The sequence below is a fragment of the Siniperca chuatsi genome, linkage group LG2 (assembly GCF_020085105.1).
Source record: "Siniperca chuatsi isolate FFG_IHB_CAS linkage group LG2, ASM2008510v1, whole genome shotgun sequence".
Taxonomy (NCBI): Eukaryota; Metazoa; Chordata; class Actinopteri; order Centrarchiformes; family Sinipercidae; genus Siniperca; species Siniperca chuatsi.
This window is the reverse complement of record NC_058043.1, coordinates 28,946,039-28,971,030: the sequence shown is the minus strand read 5'-3', so window position 1 is coordinate 28,971,030 and position 24,992 is coordinate 28,946,039. Positions and strand designations below refer to the sequence as shown.

The following is a 24,992-nucleotide window of genomic DNA, read 5'->3' as shown; positions in this document are numbered from 1 at the left end:
TATTCACCCGAGGAGTTTGAGACCCCCTGGCTGAGACAACACTACATGTTGTGTTATGAGCATGTGTGTGCTGGTGTGTGTGTGTCTGCAGTGAGTCCCTCCATGTCTTTATGACTCCCCTCCCCAATGAATGTGCTGTAGGTAAAAGCTGACACCCAGGAGAGGGAGTCTGTTGTGTCCCCGCTGACAATCACCACTGAGAGCGTCACCTCAGCAACCACAACTCAAGTTACCAAGGTAAAACCTTATCTGTTCCCATTGTTACAATTTTATGAAAGAAGCTTGGAGTCAGCCCTGTATATCTGTATATTACAGTAAACGCTTAAATATGTCTTATCCCTCCTTGTCAACATGTTGGAGTAGATGTAAATAAGTAGAACCATTTTTTATTGACTTTTAAATATTAAGGCAAAAATATATTTAAGACTCAGTTGCCACGCGATGTAATGTAACAATAAACTCCAATAGGCTTTACATTAATACTGATAACATTAACAACATACAGTATATAGATACAGTGCATTGTAACAACTTGCCATTAACTGGATATTTAAGCACAACATCTCTGTTTCTCTGCTATGAGTTAGATACTGTAAAACAATAGGGATTCACTCTTTTTATATTTGTTGTAAAGAAAACTTTACTGAGAAAGTTATCTGGTGCACAAAAGAGGAACTTGATGTTTCTGAAGACAAAGAACTGGTACAGAAACACCACAGTGATGAGTTTTTTTGCAACAAAGATGGAATAAAAACATGAAACATAAAAATGATACCTTTGATTTCCACTTGTGTCATCCATAATTTGGAATTTTTAATTGTTGGGAATGAGCTTATGATTCATTAAATTTATTTCTTTCTGCATGCATTCTGCAGACTGTGAAAGGAGGCTACTCGGAGACCAGAATTGAGAAAAGGATTATAATCACAGGAGACGATGATGTGGATCAACATCAGGTGAGGAGGAGTATTACAGAAACACTGCAACACTTGCACTGTATGTTCAATAAGTAACTAGGCATAGGAAGCAAGCTAGGTTTATGACCCACGTGTTGATGCTTCATGTCCCCAGGCCCTTCAAATGGCGATCCAAGAGGCCAAGCAGCAGCACCCCGACATGCTGGTGACAAAAGCAGTGGTTATCAGAGAAACAGAATCTCCAACTGAGGAGCTGCAGCAGAAAGCAGAGGTATGTTTCTCTCAGTGTTGACAGTCTGGGCAAGTGATCAGTGTGCAAGTTACAAGATTACTACGCTTCGTGTGCATGGATCAGTTACTGAACAGCCTACCGGGCACAGGCCAAGGGGCCCAAGGAATCAGGGGGCCCATGGGCCGGAGACTCGATTTGAAGTGACTGTTAACATTTCTTGTTAGAATGTCAATCAAGGGACTACAAGGAAACAATTACAAAGAGATGCAAAACGATCACAAAAAGACAAAAAAAATACCACAAAGAGACACGAAACCACCACAAAGAGACACAAAACGACTACAAGGAAACACAAAATGTACATAAATAGACGCAAAACAACCATAAAGAGACGCAAAACGACCACAAACATATGCAAAACGACCCCAACAGATGCAAAGTGACCACAAAGAGATACAAAATGACTGCAAAGACTCAACAAGACCACAAAGAGAGGCTAAATGAATTTTTTTGCCCAGGGGCCCATTGTCCATGTTCATGTGTGATCAACAGATCTGTGTGTTGTTGTCTCCTTGCAGTCCTGATTGGTCATGGTGGCTCCTTAGACGCGGGCACAGGAGAGGATCCTCCAGCTGTGTGTCTCCTGCCCCGCCCTGCAGTACGCCACCAACCGGATATGAGGACTCTCTACCCCGCCTGTGTACACACCGACACGAGAACGGATCGCGTTCCATGACGCAGTAGACCTCCACTCCTGTCCCTTTAGACAAACCAACTGTGACTCGGCCTCTGACCCAACTCAGCCTCCCGTTGTGTCCCGGCCCTTCCCAGCCCTCCACCTCCTTGGAACAGGAAATGTCTTCTATTGGATACCATTTGATTTAATCAAGTGGAGTAATGTAAGATTGAAAGTGAACCCGTCACAGCTGTAACTATTTGAATTCACCTCTGTAACAGTTATTTGTCTGAAACTTTACTTGCATATTATTTGATTTAATACATTTTGACTTCTTTGAATCCTGAGGGTCATTTGAATTAATGTGTTTTCAACCCCAAACTCCCCCCAGCCCCAATACCCTTCCCTCACAAATTACTTTTTTCTTTTAGGGTCCCAAACTTCTGCCCTATGCTACGGTCAATACGAATTGAATAAGATATAAAAGCAGAGGAGGGTTGAGTGAAAAGATGGGGACAATGCTGGTGGTGGGGGGGTGGGATATGGAGGTTGGTGCCAAGTGGCAAGAGGTAGCCTTTCGCTCGTTGTTGCCACCTCCTGGCTGTGACACCTTCAGTATAATCAACAGCTGTCTTATTAGCTTTTTACATTTTTATCTATAGAGATAGATCTAATTTATGTCCAGTGTTCGCTTGTTTATGAAATATGTATAATATCAGATGATTATAATGTGCATGATTCAATTACAAAATAGCCAAGGGAATGAAAAAAATAAATACTCGGACATGTCCACATTCCAATCCATAAGAAGCTCTGAGATGATGGGACTGAGCACCTATGGCAAAACTGTAAAAATCACTGGGCCAATGATTAGTGGACACACAGTGATCTTGATTGACTCTACTGAAGAAAAAAGTAACACTTCACTTCAGCTGGAGCTCTGCTTTGGTCCCAGTCTCTAACATATAAACATCACTGAACTTGTCCCATTTCCCCCTCTCACTGTTACTGTTTTCATTTTGGTGTCAACTCGCCATCTACATAAAGAAATGCTGGTCACACGTTTTGGGCACAGTTATAAGATTTTTTGAGAAATTTTAATATAAATAATGTTTTATCTAATAAGTTTCAGAAATGTGATGTGTTTTCATTTTTTATTTGATTTTACTAACTTCCATCATGAAACAGAGTTTGTGGGTTATTCTTGTGTTTTTGGATGTTTCAGTCTTCATGTGTGGACAGGAGCTTAATTTTTTGTGCTGTTACGTTGCTAGATGCTGTATTTCACTGGAGATCATACAAAGTTAATCAGAACGATCTTACTCAAAAGAGAGAATTGCAGTGAATTGGGGAACAGGCCTTTGGTCATTTTGTTGTGCCTGAAATATCTGGCTGTCTGTAGCTGTTCATTCAAGATTTAAAATCTTAACATATGGCCCTGTCAATAATCAATATCAGCATCATATCCATTCCTTGAACCTGCTATAATTGATTTTTTTAGCCACTGGGGCAGCGCAACAAGCTGTAAACACAACATTGACATATTATAATAGCAGACATGTTAGCAAACAGTTGTCTATTTACACATCCAGCATACAAGCAACAACATTAGCATTCATTTGGAGTTATGTTGGCCACCTGGTGAATCAAAGACCAATAGTGACTCTTCTTTTATCTCTGTTTTGTTCCCTTGAAGGAATTATTTGACTCTTAAGCTGCTAAATGTTCATCAGCTAGTCTGAACTTTGTCTGCAGTTTGGTGCTTTCAAGAATGAGTGCTAGAGTGAACCAAATCAGTAAAGTTGCAGGCCATAAAACTTCATTTCAATTCAGTTCAATTATATATATAGCGCCAATTGATTCATTTGTAGTATGAAAACATTGATCATAGCAGCTTTGAACAGCAACTTCAAAAAGCAATGTTAAAAATTATGTTTTCCAGTTTTGTTGCCTGAAAAGTTCAAAACCACAAGATTAACATGGATACGTTTTTGTTTTCTGTTAGATTAACTCTTAAGTTATGGTGTATGAGTTTGTAATTGTATTTATAGGCGTGGTGAATGTGAGGCCTGTGCTTTTCCTCCCTGTTCCTCTTCCAGACAAAGCCGAGACTCTTAGTGTGACATACATGAAGCACCGTCTACCCACAGAACCTGTTGGCTGTCACGTAACATATATCCTGGATGACCTTTAATACTATACTATGCATCACTTATCATACATAAGAATCCTCTGATGGAGCCTGACCCATGTTAGCCGTGTTGCCGTCAATGTCAACTTTGTGCTACTGTTAACCGAAGCAGTGAAGCGCACGGCTTGTGAGATTTGCAATAAGCAGCCATTATTCTTATCCTCTGTCCTCTAAAGGGAGAAAACTGTGAACTCTCATGCGTACCGAAGCGTAACCAAAACCTATAACACAGAGTTAGTGATATTCAAAGGAGCTTTTCCAACACTTGTGACCATGGCTTTGTTGCCCTTGTCCTCCTCCCATCCCCTGACTTGAAACTGTCGACCTGCTGTTAATGTATCTAAGGAAACAAGAAATTCCCAAACTGATTGTTTGTATATTTTATTTTGCTCTATTTTATTTTTCTGGTCATATGACACTGGACTGTTGTGAAGGCACTTGCTTGCAGTGATAGCAGCACATATACTGTAAACTGTTGAGAAATTACCTGTATGTGCTGTAGTATTGGACACACTACTGATAGTAGATAAACAACTGTAGGCATCAGGAGAGAAGTTGTGTACCATGGACAAGGTGGTGAATTGAAGGGTGGAGGGCCTGTATTTATATATAAATATCCATACTCCTGTGTATTATCCTGTAAACTATGTAGAAATTGACAGGAGCAGGGATGTGTTTTTAGGTTCAAGAGATGAGGCAGTAAGAATAATCCAAAGGACAGCAGTACAACATAAATGTCACATGAATGGGTGCCTTATATTTGGAGTCGTGGTTATGGGAGTAGGATCCACAGTTATCAGTGCTCAGCTGAAAGTGCTGTTAATCACCGTGAGGCAGATGTAGAAACGACCTCTCCTCTCAGTCCAAGGTGAGGAGGAGCTGTCATGAAAGCGAATTACTGTCTTGTAAAGAATGTGACATTGAGCGTAGTGACAAAGAAGTCTCTCTGTCCGCCCCATTAATGTAGAAAACCAGCATAGTACAGATTATGGATATGAGCTTTTTTTTTCTGTGAAGAGCATCAATCTGCTCCACTATTTAGCCCCCACCTTCAATTCCCCACTGCCTTTTGCTCTACATTGCCCTAGTGCTTGGTGGTGTGTATTTGCTGTATTTGCATTCAGTCTAAATGGAAAACATACATGCATAAATAAATGTCTCAGTATAATTCAAACACTGTCTCTGATTCTGAAAAGATTGGAGAGGGATTTCACTTTGACTAGTTGCCTATAATGAAGAAGTGAAACTTAAGAAAATGTATAATTTTTTACTTAATTATATGGCTTTCATTCATTAATAATTCATCATATGTAATAAATGGGGTTTTTGTACTATGGATGGAATTATTATTGTAGTGAAACAAAAGAAAAAATACCTTGTTTTGTATTGCCATCTAGTGGCCAAATTCAGCAACTATAACGGGTGCAGACTCAAGTTATTTGTGAGTTCTTAGTGCCATCTAGTGTATTTTCTGTAACCAATAAACTCTGCTCAACATATGAAAGTACTATACTCACACATTTATAGAAAATGCCATAGATTTTCAGCATTTATTAAATGAATGTTCTGACAAAAAATATACAGAAGATGTACTACTTTGATTTCTATTCCTTAAAGGAGCATTGCACGGATTTTACACATCAAGATCAGTGTACTAATCATGTGGAGTACCACAAAGCCTATGAAAACAGTTGTATAGTGTCTTCTGTGGCTCTAGAGGAACTGTGTCAAGTCTGAGAAAATAACAAATGATGATGTCATAGTGATGTCATACAGGGTTATCCCAGGTTGGGTTTTGAGACTACACATTTTTCACAGAAAACCTGCATTACAAATTTGGGATGTGCAGTTTAAAAGATGTGGCTGTTTACCCTGCATGAAGAGTCTAATGAAGAGATGGTATCGTGTTGCATTATGGGAAGTGTAAGATCTAGTCTTTTTGGAACTTGACCCCTACTAAGGACAAAAAGTCTGGATGCCTAGATTTCTGCTTCTTCAATTTTGCCTTGTGCAATACTAAATAAAAAAAGATATATCTAGTCCTATTCAATCCAGTTATTTTGTGTCATTCAATTGTATTCTGAACAAATTCCAAGGTCAGAGGAAGAATATTCCTATATGTCAGTTCTCACATATGACATATATATATATTGACGGAGGGACCAACAGAGCTTGACATCCTTTTATAAATCAATCATCTTTATTAACACAGTATAAACAACAAACAGCAACAGAGGAAACCCTCATGTAGCGCGTATATGGACAGTAAACCCAGTACATCTCAGAGGGCCTGACTGAGACAGAAGCATAGACATGGGGCTGGTTATGGTTCAGATTTCATGGTACACATACGGTATACACAAACTTGTCAGATGTATGAACCTTGCATGTTCCTAAAGCCATTCAGTCAGTTTGCAGATGGACAGAAGAGAGAGGACAAAGTACAGTCATGCTGAGCAAGTTAGCTACAGTATGAAACAGTTATTACATAAAAACCAAGTAAATCATCTCTTTACAAAGGTTCTTTTATATAAATGATTTGAAGTGTACAAAACAGTATATTACACATTTCTTGATGCATGATTCTGAGCAAGAACCAGTACCCTACAGTACACTTCCATTCAAAGTACAAACTATTTAACTGGATTAGAAGCTACATACAGACTGCACTGTACCTCTGTAGTACAGCACTCCCACATGGCATCAGGAGACTATGGAAAAAGGAAAAGATCAGCAGCATTGTCTTTTATTAAGAATACACACCTATAAAAATGCACCAGGCCTCATATATTGCCAATATCCCATGCGAAACAGCAGAATGCCATTCAAACTAACTTTAGTAACCTCAGCATTGCACAAAGGATGCTGCCCCCCCCCCCATCCCAACCACATACAGTAACTATCAACACCTTGGGGTCTTCAAGGCTGCTTCATAGTTCTATGTTTCTAATGTTTTTGATATACAAATGATAAGTTAAGGCTCTTTAAGGACCTGAGGAGTTTGAACATATGATGAGGCACACAGAAGGTAAAGAATAGCTCTAGACACAGGGCTAACCAAAAGAATGAGGAGCATGAGACAGCCACAAGGGTCCAGTCACCAGTGCAGTTCAATAGCCAAAGTAGAGGAACCCAGGGGAGACACTCTCCAAAACAGCATGGTGCTATTTCTGGTACCAAACTCAGTAACTATCACATAAATGGCTTTAAGGACTCCATCAACTTTTTGGGAGTTCTTGGTCACCTTCCCTGAGAGGACTGGCACTGAAAACATGACAGGCTAAGGCATCCTGCATATTAAGGTTTGGATTTTTCTTTTTTGTTTCATGCCATATTTATGCTGAGTTACTGGTCGCTGTAATAATTCCGTCTGTCCATACTGGCTGTGAAATGATCCCTTCTGAGTGCAATTATAATATAGTCTGCAGTCCTCCTTAGGATAATACACTGACAATAAAACCACACTACTCTCTGAACTTCTAACAACAAACTTACATGGAACTACCAGGATGTATCCCTCTGCTGCGTCTCAGCAAGGAAACATTTGGAGAAACACAAAGAGGGGATTTCGTATGAAAAAGAACAAAACTTTGGAAGATAGCTATTTGATTTAGCTAACTCAGACTGCTACAACCTCATCTAAACCTTAACTGAACTTTAGAAGGCTCTTTTGCACAGAACAAGGACTATGGATTTCATCCCCCATCTTTCGCAGTGTAATCGTGCTGCGAAGGGCCACGGAAGACAGGAGGAATGATTATGACGACTCATAACTCGATGTACATATGGTATACGAGTATTGCATTAAGACAGATTTGACAAAAATCCCAACCTATCGATTATGTAATTAGTGCCAGTTAGCATTATCTGATGTAGGAGTTGAAGTTAATTAAGTTAGTATTGTTCTTTAGTCTACATTTTCTGCAGATTCATGACATACACAAAGAAAATCTTAGTCCTCCACATTAGTGAAATCCATTTTGAATCAACTTTAGCTGGCTTCATCCAGTTTGCTAACGCTAACACTTCACCAGTATGGTAAAGCATTAGCATGTGCTGTCTAGAGACAGATCATTTTAAATGCTAATCCTCTCTTCACATATACAGTACTTGGTAAGATGACCAATAATGACAATCACCCAACATGTCGATGCAGTCATTTGAGTGAAATATTTTTGAAATATTGCAGAAACAGAAATGCAGATGCAGATAAAAGTTAATAGTTCTTTCACATGAAGAAAAAAAACACTCTGGCTTGTTAGAACCAAAGTACAAATATTATCTTATTTTAGAAGACAAAAGGTGCGCTGTCAAATCACATTTTTAACCTCCAGACTGGAAAATTTGATGATGTTATTTGCCATGCACTCAATTGTTCTCGCCCCAGAAAGCCCAGACCGACTTCAAATTGATTAAGAAAAAAAAATCTATAAAAGCTCAATATGTCATACAAAAAGATGCATATAAGACATTTTTCTCTTTATTTTTTTCCATATGAAAGCTGCTTTGGTAACAACATAGTCACGACATCGGTCAATCGCCTTTACTTAGCCTGGGTGCTGAAGGGGACTCCTTCCCTGTCATCTCAATGGCATATTTTTTTTTTTTCGCCAGCGTCTTCCTTCTGCCTCTAAAATCTAAATTAATGGATGTAGTTACACCAGAGTGGGCTGTGTTTGCGTTCCACCATAGAGCTGTCTGCACATCAGATGCACCGTCTGCTAGGAGCTGTCTGTCATAAAGATGTCCGCGCTGTGAAAGACAGTGCTATTGTACTGAGGGCTGACAGAGTGGAGACCTTGGATGCTGAGCCGACTGCGTTGGGGCCTGAAAAGGTATCGGAAAAAAAACACACACAGACTATTTGATATTTCACTTCTTTAACAGGACGCCTTTCCAGCCTGCTTTAGTAATTACAAACTGAAAACATTCATTTCATTTCATTTCTTGAGCAGTGGAATGAGACATTGAAAGTATTCTAAATAAATTGCTCAACTTTGCATGTAACGCATTATAGTGTCACGTAGAGGCCATAATAACACAAATGTCTCATGTAGCACTTCGTTTCCCACTCTCTCTGTTCTTTTAGAGATGATGATAGCTAATCTGTTCTGGCAAGACAGCAGGGGAGTGGATTATTCAGCTCAGCCACGAGGGAGGCACTAACTAGCTCTCCACTGACCTGGTATCCTTGGGATGGTGATCTGCCTGCTACTGCTGCCTTCCCCTCCCTCTCCAAATGGTTTTATCTGGATGATATAATCCTCATCAGTGGGGAGGGCAAGCTCCACAGAGGTGGTGTTGGTTTCCATGACATTGGGACGGCTGTGTCTATTCTTCTTGTAAAGCACCTGAGGACAAATGGTGAAAGTCAAGTCAAGAGTCAGGCACAGAAACCATGACAACAAACACAATTTTCTGATAAAACCAAGTGACTGGGTGCTTACTTTGTAACCAGTGACCTCTGACTCATTCTCCAGGGCTTTGACCTGCTCCCAGTTCAATATAATCTTCGAGTCTGATGTGTTCCACATCACTTTAACTGGTGGTTGGCTGGGTGCTGAGAGGAGAAAAATACATTGTTCACTTCAAACAAAAGCTGAACAGTGGCAGAGAGTGACCAGTAGTTATAATTAGATCTGCTACTCACGTGGTTTTTTGGTGGTAACGTTGACAGTGGTGCTGGGAGGCCCCGTTCCAGCAGTGTTATACGCCCTCACCGAGATGTAATATGTGGTGCTGCCTTTCACCCCATGGATAATAGCAGACGTTTGATTTCCTACAGTCCTTTGCACACTGGCCGTGTCTTCCCTTTCACTTCTACTCCAGTACCTCAGCTGAAAAGCAGCACCACAGCCGTGAACGCAGAAAACACAACAGACACCTTAAAAGCTTTCTGTTACACCCTGTCAATAAAGCGCAAACTGGAAATAGAACTCAACTGGATGGAAGATGTGAACTGGTCTGAAAACGAGCTTTAGCAGCATGTCACCTCATGTACCTTTTGCTCACCGTGAGCTACGTGCCTCAGTTGTGCTTATCAGACATGTGTCATGGTTTTTCCTGCCTTTATACGGCTTAGGCGCAGCGCCTAAGCGTTTTTGTGTCGTGCCTAAGCCGTATGAATGTAAAAACAATGTGGAGAGCATCTGGACGAGCCGACACACAGGACAGGAAGTGGGAGTGAGAACGAGGGTGCTGTAATTTATCGATACAATCTTCACGTCCAGCCAGTATACCGCAGCACTGTTAAAAAAATAACAAAACGTTTGGCAGGAAAACAAAAAAATGTTACATTCTATTTGAGGGTTCCCAGTGCTCACTGCACGGTGTGGTAGGTATATCTTCAACGAAGGTCCACAGAAGCTCTCTTTGACCGAAGTTCTCTAGACTGGAATCGCGGAGGATACATTTTGGTGGGTAGCCAAATGTAACAAACATTGTCATCTACTCTACGTCATCTTCCTCCCTTTCCCAGCCAATGTACGGCATCTAAAGAAAAATCATTTTAAAGATTGTGACGCTCTCTCACTGACTCACTGACACTGAATGGGAAATAAATTAGTTGACAAGAAAGTATACTAGCCCTACAAGTAGAAAGCTGTACATAATATCGCAGATGAGAGCGAATCATCTACCAGTCATTCCATTCGAATGACGGGTTGGAACTGGTTGTTTACTAATGCGTGATGATAAGCAGTAATAAAACGATGTTCGTCACAGTAATTGAGTGCCAAATAGCTAGGTAGTTAGCGAATAAATACAATAAGACTGTTGCTGAAGTACTATGACTGATTTTAAAGGGCAAACATTGCCAAACGAATTAAATGCCTCCCCCCCAACCCCAACAGCTGCACAGCAGGTCAAATATGCAAAAGAAAAAAAAATAAACAAAGAAGAAAAAGAAAAAGAATCCTCAAAAATCCCCTTCCATCAACTTCCACTGATAACAGATTTTCTTTGTCACCCTGCTTGTCATGGCAGAAATAGCTGGCACGCTTGACAGCACAAATATAATTTGTCTTTCCTCACAGGGCTCAGGCCCTGCTCCTCTGCTGACTTTGAGTGGTCAACAATTTATAATTCTGGCACTTTATGCAATCCGTGGATGAAACAGCGCTTTTGTTCACATCTTGGATGTCAATAGACTGGAATTAAAATGACAAGAACTAACTGAGCTTTGTTGTGTGGATTAGAAGCTAAACGTTCTATCCCTTCGAGTATTGCATCAGTACGCTAATCGGGTGGTTACAGTACTTAGGTAAACAACAAGAGAAACACAACTAAACCCACAGGCATGGGACTAGGCTGGACTATTATGCATTCAGCAAGTTATTACCTCCTATGCCCAAGGTGCATGAGCCTGAAACACTCATCAATAATAGAAGAGAACAAGATTCAACAGCATTAGTTGCCATGTGCTTGTGCATGCACACACACAAACACATTTGCACCCAATCGAAGCACACACAAACAAGGTATTTCAGTGTAGCTCACCTCATAGCCCAGAACTCTTTTCTTGCTGGCATTCCAGGGCAGAGCTTTCCACGAAACTTCAATGTTGGATGCAGACAGGCTCTTGGCACGGACCCTGGTGGGCGCTCGGCCAGGCTCTGGAGTTAATGTATAAAGACTCTGAATGATTTTAGAAGTAACACGGAGCTTGACCCCTAAAAGTTGGGACATCAAAACTGTTTCAAAGCGATTCGTCTGAGGGAGGGAAGTATGTGGAAGATAACTGCAAGTGCTGCAAGATCACTGCTACCACTGTTCAGACCCTGAATTGATCTAGTCATGTACTAATTCATTAATAGTGGCTGAGCAAGTAGAGCTACTCCATAGCATGTGATGTATTGACATGAGATCATACACACCTTCCTCAGCGGAGTAGATAGTGGTAACAGGCCCAAACGGCCCTTCCCCCTCATTGTTGTAAACGCCGACCTTCACATGGAAAGGCGAGAAGGGCTGAATGCTCTCGTTTTTAAAGATGTATCTGGATGCTTCAGCGGACGGTACGGCAGCCTGCATCCATCCTGTGGCACCGCGGGGTCGAAAAGCCACAACATAGCCGAACCCCGGTCCATTCTGCAGCTCTTCTGGAACCGGCTGCAGGAAAAAAAAGCACAGTTTAAGCACTAAAAACTAACTAATTTCAATACAAATTTGTAAAATTTTTGTATTGAAATTAGTTAGTTTTTACAAATTTGTAAAATCACAAGGGTGTCCATCAGTGCACGTGGCACCAGGACACTCTAGGCCGGAGGTCGATGATCGACTTTGTTGTCGTATCATCTGACCTCCGGCCGCGTGTCTTGGACACTCGGGTGAAGAGAGGGGCGGAGCTGTCAACCGATCACCACCTGGTGGTGAGTTGGATCCGCTGGCGGGGGAGGAAGCCGGACAGACTTGGCAGGCCCAAGCGTATCGTGAGGGTCTGCTGGGAACGTCTGGCGGAGCCCTCTGTCAGCAGGGTCTACAACTCACACCTCCGGGAGAGCTTCTCCCAGATCCCGGGGGAGGTTGGGGACATTGAGTCCGAGTGGACCATGTTTTCCACCTCCATTGTCGATGCGGCGGCTCGTAGCTGTGGTCGCAAGGTTTCTGGTGCCTGTCGCGGCGGCAATCCCCCGAACACGGTGGTGGACGCCGGAAGTAAGGGATGCCGTCAGGCTGAAGAAGGAGTCCTATCGGGCCTTGTTGGCTCGTGGGACTCCCGAGGCAGCTGACAGGTACCGGCAGGCTAAGCGTGCTGCAGCCCGTGCGGTCACAGAGGCAAAAACTCAGGACTGGGAGAGGTTCGGAGGCCATGGAGGAGGACTATCGGTCGGCTTCAAAGAAATTCTGGCAAACCGTCCGACGGCTCAGGAGGGGGAAGCAGTGCTTCACCAACACCTTATACGGTGCGGGTGGAGAGCTGTTGACCTCGACTGGGGATGTTGTCGGACGGTGGAAGGAATACTTTGAGGATCTCCTCAATCCCGCTGTCACGTCTTCCGAAGAGGAAGCGGAGGCTGGGGACCCGGAGGCGGACTCATCCATCACCCTGGCCGAAGTCACTGAGGTTGTTGGCAAGCTCCTTGGTGGCAAGGCTTCGGGGTGGATGAGATCCGTCCTGAGTATCTTAAGTCTCTGGATGTTGTGGGACTGTCTTGGCTGACACGTCTCTGCAACATCGCGTGGCGGTCTGGGACAGTGCCTCTGGACTGGCAGACCGGGGTGGTGGTCCTCTGTATAAGAAGGGGACCGGAGGGTGTGTTCCAATCACAGAGGGATCACACTTCTCAGCCTCCCGGTAAGGTCTATTCCAGGGTACTGGAGAGGAGAATTCGTCCGATAGTCGAACCTCGGATTCAGGAGGAGCAGAGTGGTTTTCGTCCCGGTCGTGGAACACTGGACCAGCTCTATACTCTCCATCGGGTGCTCGAGGGTTCATGGGAGTTTGCCCAACCAGTCCACATGTGCTTTGTGGATCTGGAGAAGGCATTCGACCGTGTGCCCCGGGCGCTTTGTGGGGAGTGCTCTGGGAGTATGGGGTCCGGGGCCCTTTGCTAAGGGCTGTCCGGTCCCTGTATAACCGGAGCAGGAGCTGTGTTCGCATTGCCGGCAGTAAGTCAGACCTGTTCCCGGTGCATGTTGGACTCCGCCAGGGCTGCCCTTTGTCACCGGTTCTGTTCATAATTTATATGGACAGAATTTCTAGGCGCAGTCAGGGGCGGAGGGTGTCCGGTTTGGGAACCACAGGATCTCATCTCTGCTGTTTGCAGATGATGTCGTTCTGATGGCTTCTTCAAACCAGGACCTGCAGCATGCACTGGGACGGTTTGCAGCCGAGTGTGAAGCAGCTGGGATGAGAATCAGCTCTTCCAAATCTGAGGCCATGGTTCTTGACCGGAAAAAGGTGGTTTGCTCTCTTCGCGTGGGTGGGGAGTCCTTGCCCCAAGTGGAGGAGTTTAAGTATCTCGGGGTCTTGTTCACGAGTGAGGGACGGATGGAGCGTGAGATTGACAGGCGGATCGGTGCAGCGTCTGCAGTGATGCGGGCGCTGTATCGGACCGTTGTGGTAAAGAAGGAGCTGAGTCGAAAGACAAAGCTCTCGATTTACCGGTCAATCTACGCTCCTGCCCTCACCTATGGTCATGAGCTTTGGGTAGTGACCGAAAGGACAAGATCGCGGATACAAGCGGCCGAAATGGGCTTCCTCCGCCGAGTGGCTGGGCGCTCCCTTAGAGATAGGGTGAGGAGCTCAGTCACACGGGGGAGCTCGAGTAGAGCCGCTGCTCCTCCACGTCGAGAGGAGCCAGCTGAGGTGGCTAGGGCATCTGATCCGGATGCCTCCTGGACGCCTCCCTCGGGAGGTGTTCTGGGCATGTCCCACCGGGAGGCGGCCCCGGGGAAGACCCAGGACACGCTGGAGGGACTATGTCTCTCGGCTGGCCTGGGAACGCCTCGGGATCCCCCCGGAGGAGCTGGAGGAAGTGTCTGGGGCGAAGGAAGTCTGGGAGTCCCTGCTTAGACTGCTGCCCCCGCGACCCGGCCCCGGATAAGCGGAAGAAGATGGATGGATGGATGGATGGAATTTGTAAAATTTTTATGTATTAATTTAAAACTCTCAAATCATCATTTAGTTATTTAATTAACTTTGTAATTTAAGTACAATACATTTTGAAAACTAAAGACTAAACACTAAGACGAATGACATGGCTTTCAATTTTTGAGGCAACACTTTGCCCTAAATATATCATGCTGTACACACAAGAACTATTACTAGATTTCATCCATTACACAGTACAGTGCACTCAGCATGATACCATGGCAGCAGCTGTTTGTCTATACTCAGACTGTGGTCTTGATATCTCAACTCTGGGCTCTGGATATGGCTACTTTGGTGAGCCCCTGACTTTTTATAATGAGCTTTCTTTGAGTATGTTTTTGGATTTATCAAAAGCTTTAATGGCTCCCAAATTATACTGCTAAACGGAAACAATTTGTAAATGTGAATGGATGGACTTATATGGTGTGAATTACTTGTGGTATCCCACAGGGGTTGAATCTGGAACCCCATTTGTTCAACCCCATTTGTACCTCCTTTATATTAATGACTTGACATTTAATGACATTTTTGTTGATGATACTAGTTTGTTTCTCTCTTTATTTCCACACTCATTTCTAAATAGTGTAAATTGAATAAACATTCTTTAAATGTTAATAAATCTCATTTTATGATATTTACTGCCAAACATAAAAGTGGTTTTACTTGATGAAAATTTTAATTGGAAAAATGACATTCATGTAGTTTGCAGTAATATGATAAAATCAGTATTGTAAATAAAATAAAAAAAGTAGTTTGGTTCTTTGCAAATGCTTATCAGCTCTTGACTACAGTTTTTTTACCCATATATTTCCTCACATATTACAATATTGTTTGGGCTGCAACAACTTATTCCAACAGCCTTATTAAGCTCTTTTCTTTACAAAAATAATTGTCAGACTTGCTTCATTTAGTAGTCAGAAAGAACATTCAAATCAAGAAGAATCTGGGTTTTCAATCTATGTCCTTGGTAAATATATCATTATTTAAGATGTATTTTTATCTACCAGTATGTGCATTTCATATATTTTTGTATATTGGGGCCTTCATTCTCCTAGTAATTAACATGTACGTACTTCTGCACTATTTTATGTCTTTGATTCTCATTTTTATTGCGTGATTTTCTTTTTATACATACTGTATGAGCATTGTTGGAGGGAGCCGGATAATTAAGAATTTCATTGCAAGTTAAAATTAAAAATGCAACAGTCCATCCCTACTTTTATGTCAAAAGGAAAATGTCTCAGGAATTTTCAGGGCTGAAGCAAAATAGCGGCTTTGTTAAGCAGAAGTTAGACTAATTGAACTCTTGCATACAGTATTGAAACATCAACACTGGTTTTGTGAAACATTCCACAGCGGAGGCTGATGATTTTGAGCAGCATGAATAAATATAAGCTTTTGGAACTGGACTGATATGTGGGGCTTTGTACGAAAGAAAGAAAGAAAAAGAAAGCATGGAAGACGGAAAAAAGAAAGAAAGGGAAAACAATCTGAAAAAAATTGCGACTTCGAAGGAACCATTGAGTTTAATTATCTTAAAGAAACTTCAAAAGAATTTTTCTCTCCCCTAGGGTGACACCAGCAGTTATAGCCTCTCTGTTCTTAAAAATGAAATGCCATACATTACGCTATTCAGCTGTTATTAATGAAACAGATGCCCACATCCACAGAGAATAATGACATCTGGCTCCCTCCTCCATGGGTGAGGGGGTCCTGAGAAAGGCTGCTTACCTCCCATGTGATGACTAATTCGGAGCGACTGCCACCGCCTCCACTCACATTAGCTGGTGTGACCTTTGGAGCTGGAGGAAGAAGACAGATCAGATTAGCCCTGTTGACTTCACACGGCGCTGAGAAGGCACATGTAATAATTTTCATGTTGCTACTCCAAAACGGCAGGGAAAGGTAAACTTTTGACATATTTTAATTTCAACATCCAGAAATCCTGTAAGATATCAGCAAACTTCTCACAGCTGAGTCATGTTTGCAGACATGGCCAGCCTTTGATGCTTTTATACTGCAAGATTCCAAAGGAAACACAGAGGATCTAACCTTGGTTAATCCAGCTCTCTCTGGGTAGACTGTTGATTGCTGCTTTATAGAGATGGTTTGTATTTTTTTCTTAAGGTTCAATCTGAATAGAATTTCAGTTTCTTGTGTCACAGAACTGACCACACCCAAATCTGCATTTTTACAAGTACCAAAAATGTATGGCACTTCATTTTTAATTTTTCTAATCTTTTGTGACAATTTGGGAAATGCGCTTACTTGCTTTTTTACCAAGAGTTAGATGAAAAGATTGATACCACTCTCATATGAGCCCATTAAATATAAAGCTACAGCTAGGAGACTGTTAGCTTAGCTTAGCATAAAGACTGTAAACAGGGCGAAATAGCTAGTGTGTCCAGAAGTAATAAAATCCGCCTAAAGCTCACTAATTAACATGGTATCTTTGTTTGTTTAATCGGTACAATAGCCGAAGTGTAAAAACAAGTTGTGGTTGGTTTTATGGGGGTTTATGTGCTAGAAATAGTTCACAACTTGTCCATTTTACACTTTGGTTTTTGTACAGATAAAAAAAAAAAAGAAATGTAACTATTGAGCTTTAGAGGTGCTGTTGTTGGGTGCTGGGGGATTTTGTTACCTTTGGACAGAGTCAGGCTAGCTGTTTCCCTCTGTTTCCAGTCTTTATGCTAAGCTAAGCTAAACATCACCTGTCTGTATCTTCATATTTAACGAACAGACATAAGAGTAGCATTGATCTTCTGGTAAGAAAATGTTCTTTTAAAAAAAAGGAGAAATTAAGTAAATTACATTTGTCTTCTAAGGGAAGAACAAACAAACATGACATACATTTTTTAAAGAGGCATAAGGGTAGTTTTTTCTGCTCATGCAGTACATACAGGTCCCCTTTGTCCTTGCTTGTTTAGATGGCTTGCTGGGCTCGCCGGTCCCGATGGTGTTGCTTGCTAGGACTCGAAACTCATACTCCACCCAAGGGCTCAGGTCTATTACTGTAGCTGTCAGCCGGTGGCCCCCCACCACCTCAGGAACTGGCATAAAACACACAGTGCCCCCTTCAGCATCAAGAAACTTTGTGTGTGTGTGTGTGTGTTTTATATGTGTGTGTGTCAGCTCAGCATCAGCAGCAGACTGTCCTCCAGGCTGACAGGCCTGATAGGACTCCACCACAGGTACATAGGACAGGTGTAATCTCTCACAAGGACACATTATGCACAAACTAACTAAAAAAACAAGAAAACAATATCGAAGAATCATATATAAAGAAATACACAGACTATTAATTTGGTAATTTGGAGATTTTTGCTCTCTGGTAAGACATGTGACATATGATATGGCACATTGTGTATGTTGCTGGATATATAGAAAAGCATCAATTGCGATAATGCGTAAAATATAGAAAAAATAGAGATGATTCTACTAGAAATGACAAAAAATCAATTTCATCTGTTGAAGAAGGAGCTTTGTCTACCTGCAAGGTCATAATGGTGTTCTGTTTCAAATATATGATCCTGATGTGTTAAATCAATGAGGCCAGTAAAACTATCTTAGATCAAAGTGTCCTTAATTCACAAAAATATCAATAGAACAAAGTAGCACGGGATAAATGCACATTATACCAGTCATGAGTGAATGCTAAGGGCCCCATTAAAGAGGATGTGGGGAAAAATTACACCGGTGCTATCACTTAACTAAACTATCAAATTACAGCCTTGGCAACAAGCTTCATCATCGGGATGAGATCCATGTTTCATGATTCCCAGGAGTCTGATAAAATGGCGGTCAGTAGTCATGTACAATTGCGTACCATTTGGTGCAAGGGTAAAAATTACCTCTCCAATATTCTCACAGGCGAGGTAGAATGAAGAGCGGCCCCCTCCTTGTGATTGGAGGAGGCCACGGCTGGTTGGAGAGAGCTTACCTGTAGTGACAGCCTGCCACCCGAGGGAAAATGGTGTCCTGGCCTGGATGGTGTATGCCGTAATTGGACTGTGATTATCAGGACCAGGCCTCCAGGACAGAGCGGCTGTGGTATCAGTGATTTCTTCTACATGGATGCTGGTGGGGGGGCCCGGGGGACCTGATAGATGGCATAACCAGGCAGGAAAGAGAAGAGAAAGATAGAGAGACGGACGGAGGAAGGAGGAGGGGGGGGTAAATGTAAATCAGGAACAGATGGAAAGATGGTAGTTGTGGTGGTTTTAGCACTTGCGGCTAGTGTAGCAAAATCAGTTCAGTGTGAAACCTTTGGGAGACATTTGGTCTAAATAGACAGTAAATTTCCTTCATACCTTGAAGAGAGAAATTTATATTTGCCTCCTTTTTCATTCTATCCCTTTATTTCTTCATCAGTGAGGCACAACCAGCCATTAATCACTAACAAATTCCTTCCTTCTTCTGCAGTAGATGAATGACAAATTATTTTACTGTTTTGAAACCTTTAACACTAGTAAGCTAAAGAATCTGGTCAGTAGTCATTTTGAATTGAAGCATGTTCATTTTCAGTGAAAGCAAAGTTAGAATGGATGTTCAATGTTGTGGCTTACCTCTGACAACCAAGTCAACAGCAATGGAAATGCTGTCCACCTTCGTTTGCACAGCGCACGTGTACTTCCCTGCATGCCTCAGCTGGATATTTCGAATCATAATGTCTCCTGCCGAATGCTGCTGTCATTCAGCACATGCACAATCACACACACACATGCACACAGAGTTCCATAAGCAACATGGTAAGCCTCCAGTTATTGTAATTCTAGAACAATACTGACTTTCCAGGCACATGGGAACAAAACCAGCTGAACAGAAAGCTCATTCTCATGTATGTGTATCTTGAAAAATAAATCCAAAATTCCTCATACAGCCTTTCCTTCCATATCCTAAAAAGGACACAGAAATACCTCTCTGTTGGGCACACTCGATGCTTTTATTTTATCACTATAATTACAGAAATGTACTTGCTCAAATAGCTTGATTTTGATTGGGGTGTAGAGCAGTTTCGGTTTTAAGGAGCAGCCTAATTGCTTTTATTCCATCTCTAATTGCAATTCCCAAACCTACATTATCATTTCATTGTAGTAGGCCAAGTAGGTTCTGTAATAAATTGGAAATGGTGAAAAGCTGTGGCACAATGGCAGTAAAAATTCTATGGAGCGTCTGGTAGCTTAATCAATGTAAGTGTAGATGTAGAGTAATTTATTAAGGAGAGGAGAGAGCCTGTAAATAATGGTACAAGAAGCACCTAAATCATAGAAAAAACAGGAAAGACACCTCAGTGCTGTATTTTTTTCTTTATGCCTGCAGTTTTCAAGGAGCATTGAATTTCTTTAGGAAAAAATAAGCCTGCATTTCACATGCTGAGATGTAAGCTGCGAACCTTTTAAAGTATACAGTGAGACTGAGTGAGACTGGTTGCAGGGTGTGTATGTAAATTTCATTTTAAAGTAAACCACAGGCAGCAATTTTCTGGCCATAAATAATACACTTGATACAAACATTCCCTCTGCACTGCGGCTGAATTTATTATGACCCTGCTAAAAGCAGAAGAAGCACCAATACTTGATGTACCAATGAATCTTCAGTGTCAACTCCTGACCTTTACTCAATGAAATTTCTGAAGGGGTTGAAAAATAAATCAGTGTCTTTTATGTAGCACAAGAGCACAGTCACACTAATACAATGAGCATTCTTCAACACACCACAATAAGGTTTGTTGCTTAATTATTCATTATGTATTCCGGGTCATCTGAAAAACATGGTGTAAAAGATGTGAAAATAGATGGGTTTCTGAATGATGCCATCATGAGATACGCATGCACGCATGTGGGGGTTAAAAAACAATCTGGAATGACTGATTTATGGGCTGTTGCACAAATTGCAAAGTAATGCGAGAAAAATATATCAATATCCCAAAAAGGAAACCTGTTAACTCAAGAGTGCAGAATTAATGATTTGCATGTAGCGATCTGGTCACAGCCCTGGACTTTAATAAGTTGGTGGATAGATTAAAACAGAAACTGGTCAGGAAGAAACGCCTGTTTTAAGGTAAGACAGCTCACACTATTATTGTGTGTTTATGGCTGTTTAATGAACATTGCAAAAGTTTGTCTAGCTTGTCCGGCTCTATTTAGGGGATCAATTTGCTGTGTATTTAGAGTTTCAGTGTAGGAGTTGGTGACAGCTGATAGAGGTGCAGACTGATGGCTTTAGATAGAAATGCTTATAATATTTCAGAGGGACAAAACATCACAAACACTTGTGCAGAGTATCTTTTCATGATCCTGTGGAGTAATTTTTAATCCTGTATTGACAGTTTCATGAGTTAAGACTGCCTGTATACACTGCAGGTATCTAATGAGCTGTGGAGATTTAATGCTCTTAATTTCAAATATGCTAATGCTACTTATATTATTTTATGCTAACATTACTTTTGTTTTTCATGCTAACCTTACTTTTATTTTTCACCAAAGTAAAATGTTGCCATTTTACATTTCTGCAAACGAATTTTATTGCCACAAAAATGGCTACAAATGTCCTGACGACTCGCTAAAAACAGCCAGTTTTGTCTGTTGTAGAAATGATACAACAATATATAACAAGTGATGTAGGCTCTTTTGAGATTGGAGCACACATTGCAAACAGAACCACATCCTCATAAAAGACAAAAATAGCAAAATAAAAATAATAATAATAAAATAGGATACAATAAAAAGCTAAGGGGTCTCTTCAAATAATGCAAAGGCATCAATTATGTTCAGCAGGTTTTTTGTTGTTTTTCCCCACATACACAGTTCTCTCATGAAAACCATCAACAAGGGTTGTGTCCCAATACATCTACATTTATGGATAAAAACTTAAACTTAAACCAAACAAAGTGTCCAAGACAAATTCTGGTTTCTTTTCCTTCATTATAATTCCAAATGTAATATAATTTCTGTTGAAATGGGTGTGGTCTCGAACCGTGGTCTCTGCTGCTTTTGCAAGCCATCTGTTAATTGCAACAGAGCTCAACAGTGAGAGAGGGACCTGGCTGCAGATACAATGGCGGCTCTCCACAAGAGGTACCGCCATTCTCAGCAGTGGAAATTGGTCTTTTTCATGTTGTTTTTGCTTGAACATCTACATTGCGCATGTGTATGCGTAGTCCACTTGTGGCAGAAAATGGGAAAAGACGAACCAACTTTATTCACTGATTTTGGTGAAATCTGATCATAATTTATAAAGCAAATATTTTCTGGTTTTCCCTCTGATGTCTTCCGGCTGCTCTGCCTCAACTTTCGTTGATTTATGACGTTTCCTAATAGACAGATACCATCACCATAGCTTATTTAGCCGTGCAGCTAACGTAGCCGTTCTATTAGCTGACTCTGTCCGGACTGGGAGTGAGGAGCACCTGGGGAGTGTGCGCAGCTTCTCTCTGTGTAGGCCACTGGCATGACAGCGTTCCTCCATCAGATTTTAAAACCAGGAAATGTAGATGGGCCAGACATTTTCAGCAGCCTATTTAAAACCTTTTTTTTTTTTGTTTTTTGGTAATGACAAATTTTAAACAAATGCAAATGAATGTAATAAAAAATAGCAGGCGTTTGGAGATGGTGGTGAAATAAACAAATTCTTGCCAGTCCAGGCAGGGTTAAACTGACAGTTTTCATTGTCAAATTTAAGTTTCAGGGTTGCCAGAGACATATTTTCAGTAGAGAATTTCCCTACTTGTGACTGTCAATAGCTTGATGTTTTGAAAAGCTACTAAGGTGGTTGGAACTCACATGAGAAAACGTAGATTTGTGAAAGATATGATTGCCGATGTTGCTACATCCGTAAACATCCTGCCCGATTGGTACTGCGCATGTGGAACTCTCACCAGAGATGCGCAGGAAGCGAGATGGCTCACTCGTTTAGCTACTTCCATACACTATATATGTAGTTTACTTATTTTGTCATATATCAGATTTATATATGCTGGGCGACTCGGAGGTTGCTTCTGGGCCGGATGTGGCCAGCGGGCAGCAATTGAATAGGCCTGCCCTGCTGTATAAACTATCATGATATTGTGGCAACTTAATTTCTAATCCCCTGCTGCATCTGAATCCTCAATTGTCTGTAAATGGTAAACCTGTCTTTGCAGCTCTCACAACATGACAGCCTGTTTAAAAATCAGAGGCCTGATGGCCTTACAGGTTCTGAGAAACCTTAAGGGATTATGGACTTACACCTCCCACTTTTTCAAAAAATCCACCGTGGCTCCCGAAGTGGATGAGCTGCTCGTTGAAGAACCAGGTGAACTTGAGCTCCAGAGATGGGTCATGGCTCACTTGACAGGGCAGGACCACACTCTCCCCCACGGTGACGTCCAGCGTGGATGGCAGGGTGGTTATGATGGTTGGCTCTGAAACACACATCCATGCACATTTGATCAAACACACTGTTCAGCTCCCCTTTTCCAGGCATTATAATTCAGCACAGGAAATGGCTTTGCAAAAAGCCAAGCCCTTCCATCATCCTTATGGATATGTCAGACTCAGTTAATAGAAGTATATATGGGACAGAGCACACAGCAAACTAGGGCGCACAGCTACAATAACTGGTATTAGTTCCGGCCTGAGCTCGTCTCTGTGGGGAGTCTAAGACGTGTCTCTCCTGCATCCTGAGAAGCCGCCATGTGTCACTGCCAGCTCAGCCTTCAGCCTGGAACTCCCTGCGATTGGCCCGAAATTCCCAAAACGCACCACTAGGAAAACAGTGAACAGCAGTGAGCACTTCTTCTAGTTGTCACTACTCTCTTTTCAAGCCTGCAGTGCATTACAATGGTATCACAAGGGAATAAGGTGTCCCCTATCTGCACTTGTGTGTATGCATTGGAGGAGGAAGGTGGAAGGACATGAGAGAGATGAGAGGGAGCGGCTGTGTTCTCAGAGTGTACAACATCGGTCTACCTCTTGGGGGTGCTGTGATTACTTGGTTGAAATTGCCACTCTGAGCACATAGACTTATTTAACCATGGCAAATGGTCGCTGGACAGGCATAGATTCATGTGGAAAGTGCCGGCAGTGCAGTCTTCATCCAGAGTGAATTCGATACCTTCATTGTATTGGCACCCTCCATCTCCTCCCCTCCCCTCCCCAACACACACACACACACACACACACACACACCACTACCACACCATACGCTCCCAATGTGATTTATCTAGTCGTTTTCTGATATCAGGCCAGAATGCTATCAGCTGGTAGGTTTTGTCATATACGCAATGGAAGTGTGTCTGAGAGCCCCAGTCCTCTATTTCCGGGGCTAAATGGTGAGCAATGATGGTGCAGTAAAAACATTGTAATAATACACAGGAGGAAGGCTATTCAAGGGTCTCTGTCTACTATGTCTGCTCTGTTTCCAAATGCTAGCTACATCTTGTAGAACAAGGAAAATGAAAATCTAAAAAATTTAAAGGGTAAGAAACACACTTCTCAAACAGTGGTTTTCATGGCGAGACAGTTACTCTAGGAGAGAGAAATATGAGAAAACAAAAGGCTCAGGAAGGGCCTACGGGGAAATACTTATATGGATCCACAGTCAAAAATATTTACTCCTCTATCTCTGCAACATGGAAACATACTATAAACATGTATTTCCTTTATTATTTCCTCCTCTATGAACTCCCCTCCTTGTGGTGTGTGCTGCCCAATCTCTTACTGCCTCCAGGGATTCACTGTGACAATGATGGTGGGAATATGCTCCCTTATTACCCTCCTCTGTCATCATTTGTGACAGATTGTGAACAACCAAGGTTGGTTACACAACCACACACTGGGCTCATAATTTGATTGATTTCTATCTTGTATAATGCCTTGTTATCTACTGCCAGTGTAAACGAGAGGATAGTAACCCACTCACTTAGCGGGGTCAATCATAGACAAGATAGAGAGTGTGTTAACATGCTCAGACAGACTGGGTGACACCTCAAGAAGTGCTACTGAGGTGGGGCAAAGCGCTGTTGACATATTTCAGTTAATACTTAAGATGCTGAAAATTTCAAGTGTTCTATCCATAGTCACCTGTTGTTACATGTCACAGTGTTTAACATAAATAATGGACCATAAATGAATTAAACATGTCAAACCAATGTGTGTCATGTGAACTAAATAAACATATTTTCACATGTAATTTTTGTAAGGGTAAATGTTCAAGGTGTGATTTCTCCAACCAGGAATGATAACAGTAGGCCAATAAATTCCACTTGTACTGTACTGACTGTTTTGTAATTCAGGAGAATTATTTTAAAAACCATAAAAGAACACTTGTGCTAAGGGTTGTCATTGAGTGGTGGCTGTAACATTCATGATTGACACCTTTGAACCCATTTACTTTAGCTT

At 41.9% G+C, this 24,992-nt stretch overlaps 2 protein-coding genes across 17 annotated transcripts in view; one reads left to right on the top strand and one right to left on the bottom strand.

Moving 5' to 3' along the window:
• LOC122869477 (protein 4.1-like) overlaps positions 1–6,055 on the top strand; it is a 107,236-nt gene extending 101,181 nt beyond the window's left edge. For all 15 annotated transcript variants that reach the window (XM_044182587.1, XM_044182624.1, XM_044182553.1 and 12 more), the window contains 4 exons: positions 142–237; positions 876–956; positions 1,072–1,188; positions 1,728–6,055. In XM_044182587.1, the coding sequence (XP_044038522.1) occupies positions 142–237; positions 876–956; positions 1,072–1,188; positions 1,728–1,733 (300 nt within the window). In that variant the 3' untranslated portion in view covers positions 1,734–6,055. The remainder of the gene's footprint in view (positions 1–141; positions 238–875; positions 957–1,071; positions 1,189–1,727) is intronic.
• Positions 6,056–6,194: 139 nt separating this feature from the next.
• The window catches only part of cntn4 (contactin 4), a 186,356-nt gene continuing 167,558 nt past the window's right edge, over positions 6,195–24,992 (bottom strand). The window contains exons 13-23 of one of the 2 annotated variants that reach the window (XM_044182712.1): positions 22,839–23,014; positions 19,179–19,299; positions 18,554–18,712; positions 17,514–17,663; positions 16,342–16,412; positions 11,891–12,125; positions 11,514–11,629; positions 9,667–9,853; positions 9,464–9,576; positions 9,199–9,367; positions 6,195–8,843 (exon numbers count right to left, since the gene is read on the bottom strand). In XM_044182712.1, the coding sequence (XP_044038647.1) occupies positions 8,752–8,843; positions 9,199–9,367; positions 9,464–9,576; positions 9,667–9,853; positions 11,514–11,629; positions 11,891–12,125; positions 16,342–16,412; positions 17,514–17,663; positions 18,554–18,712; positions 19,179–19,299; positions 22,839–23,014 (1,589 nt within the window). In that variant the 3' untranslated portion in view covers positions 6,195–8,751. The remainder of the gene's footprint in view (positions 8,844–9,198; positions 9,368–9,463; positions 9,577–9,666; positions 9,854–11,513; positions 11,630–11,890; positions 12,126–16,341; positions 16,413–17,513; positions 17,664–18,553; positions 18,713–19,178; positions 19,300–22,838; positions 23,015–24,992) is intronic. The other variant, XM_044182722.1, reaches the window with a different exon arrangement.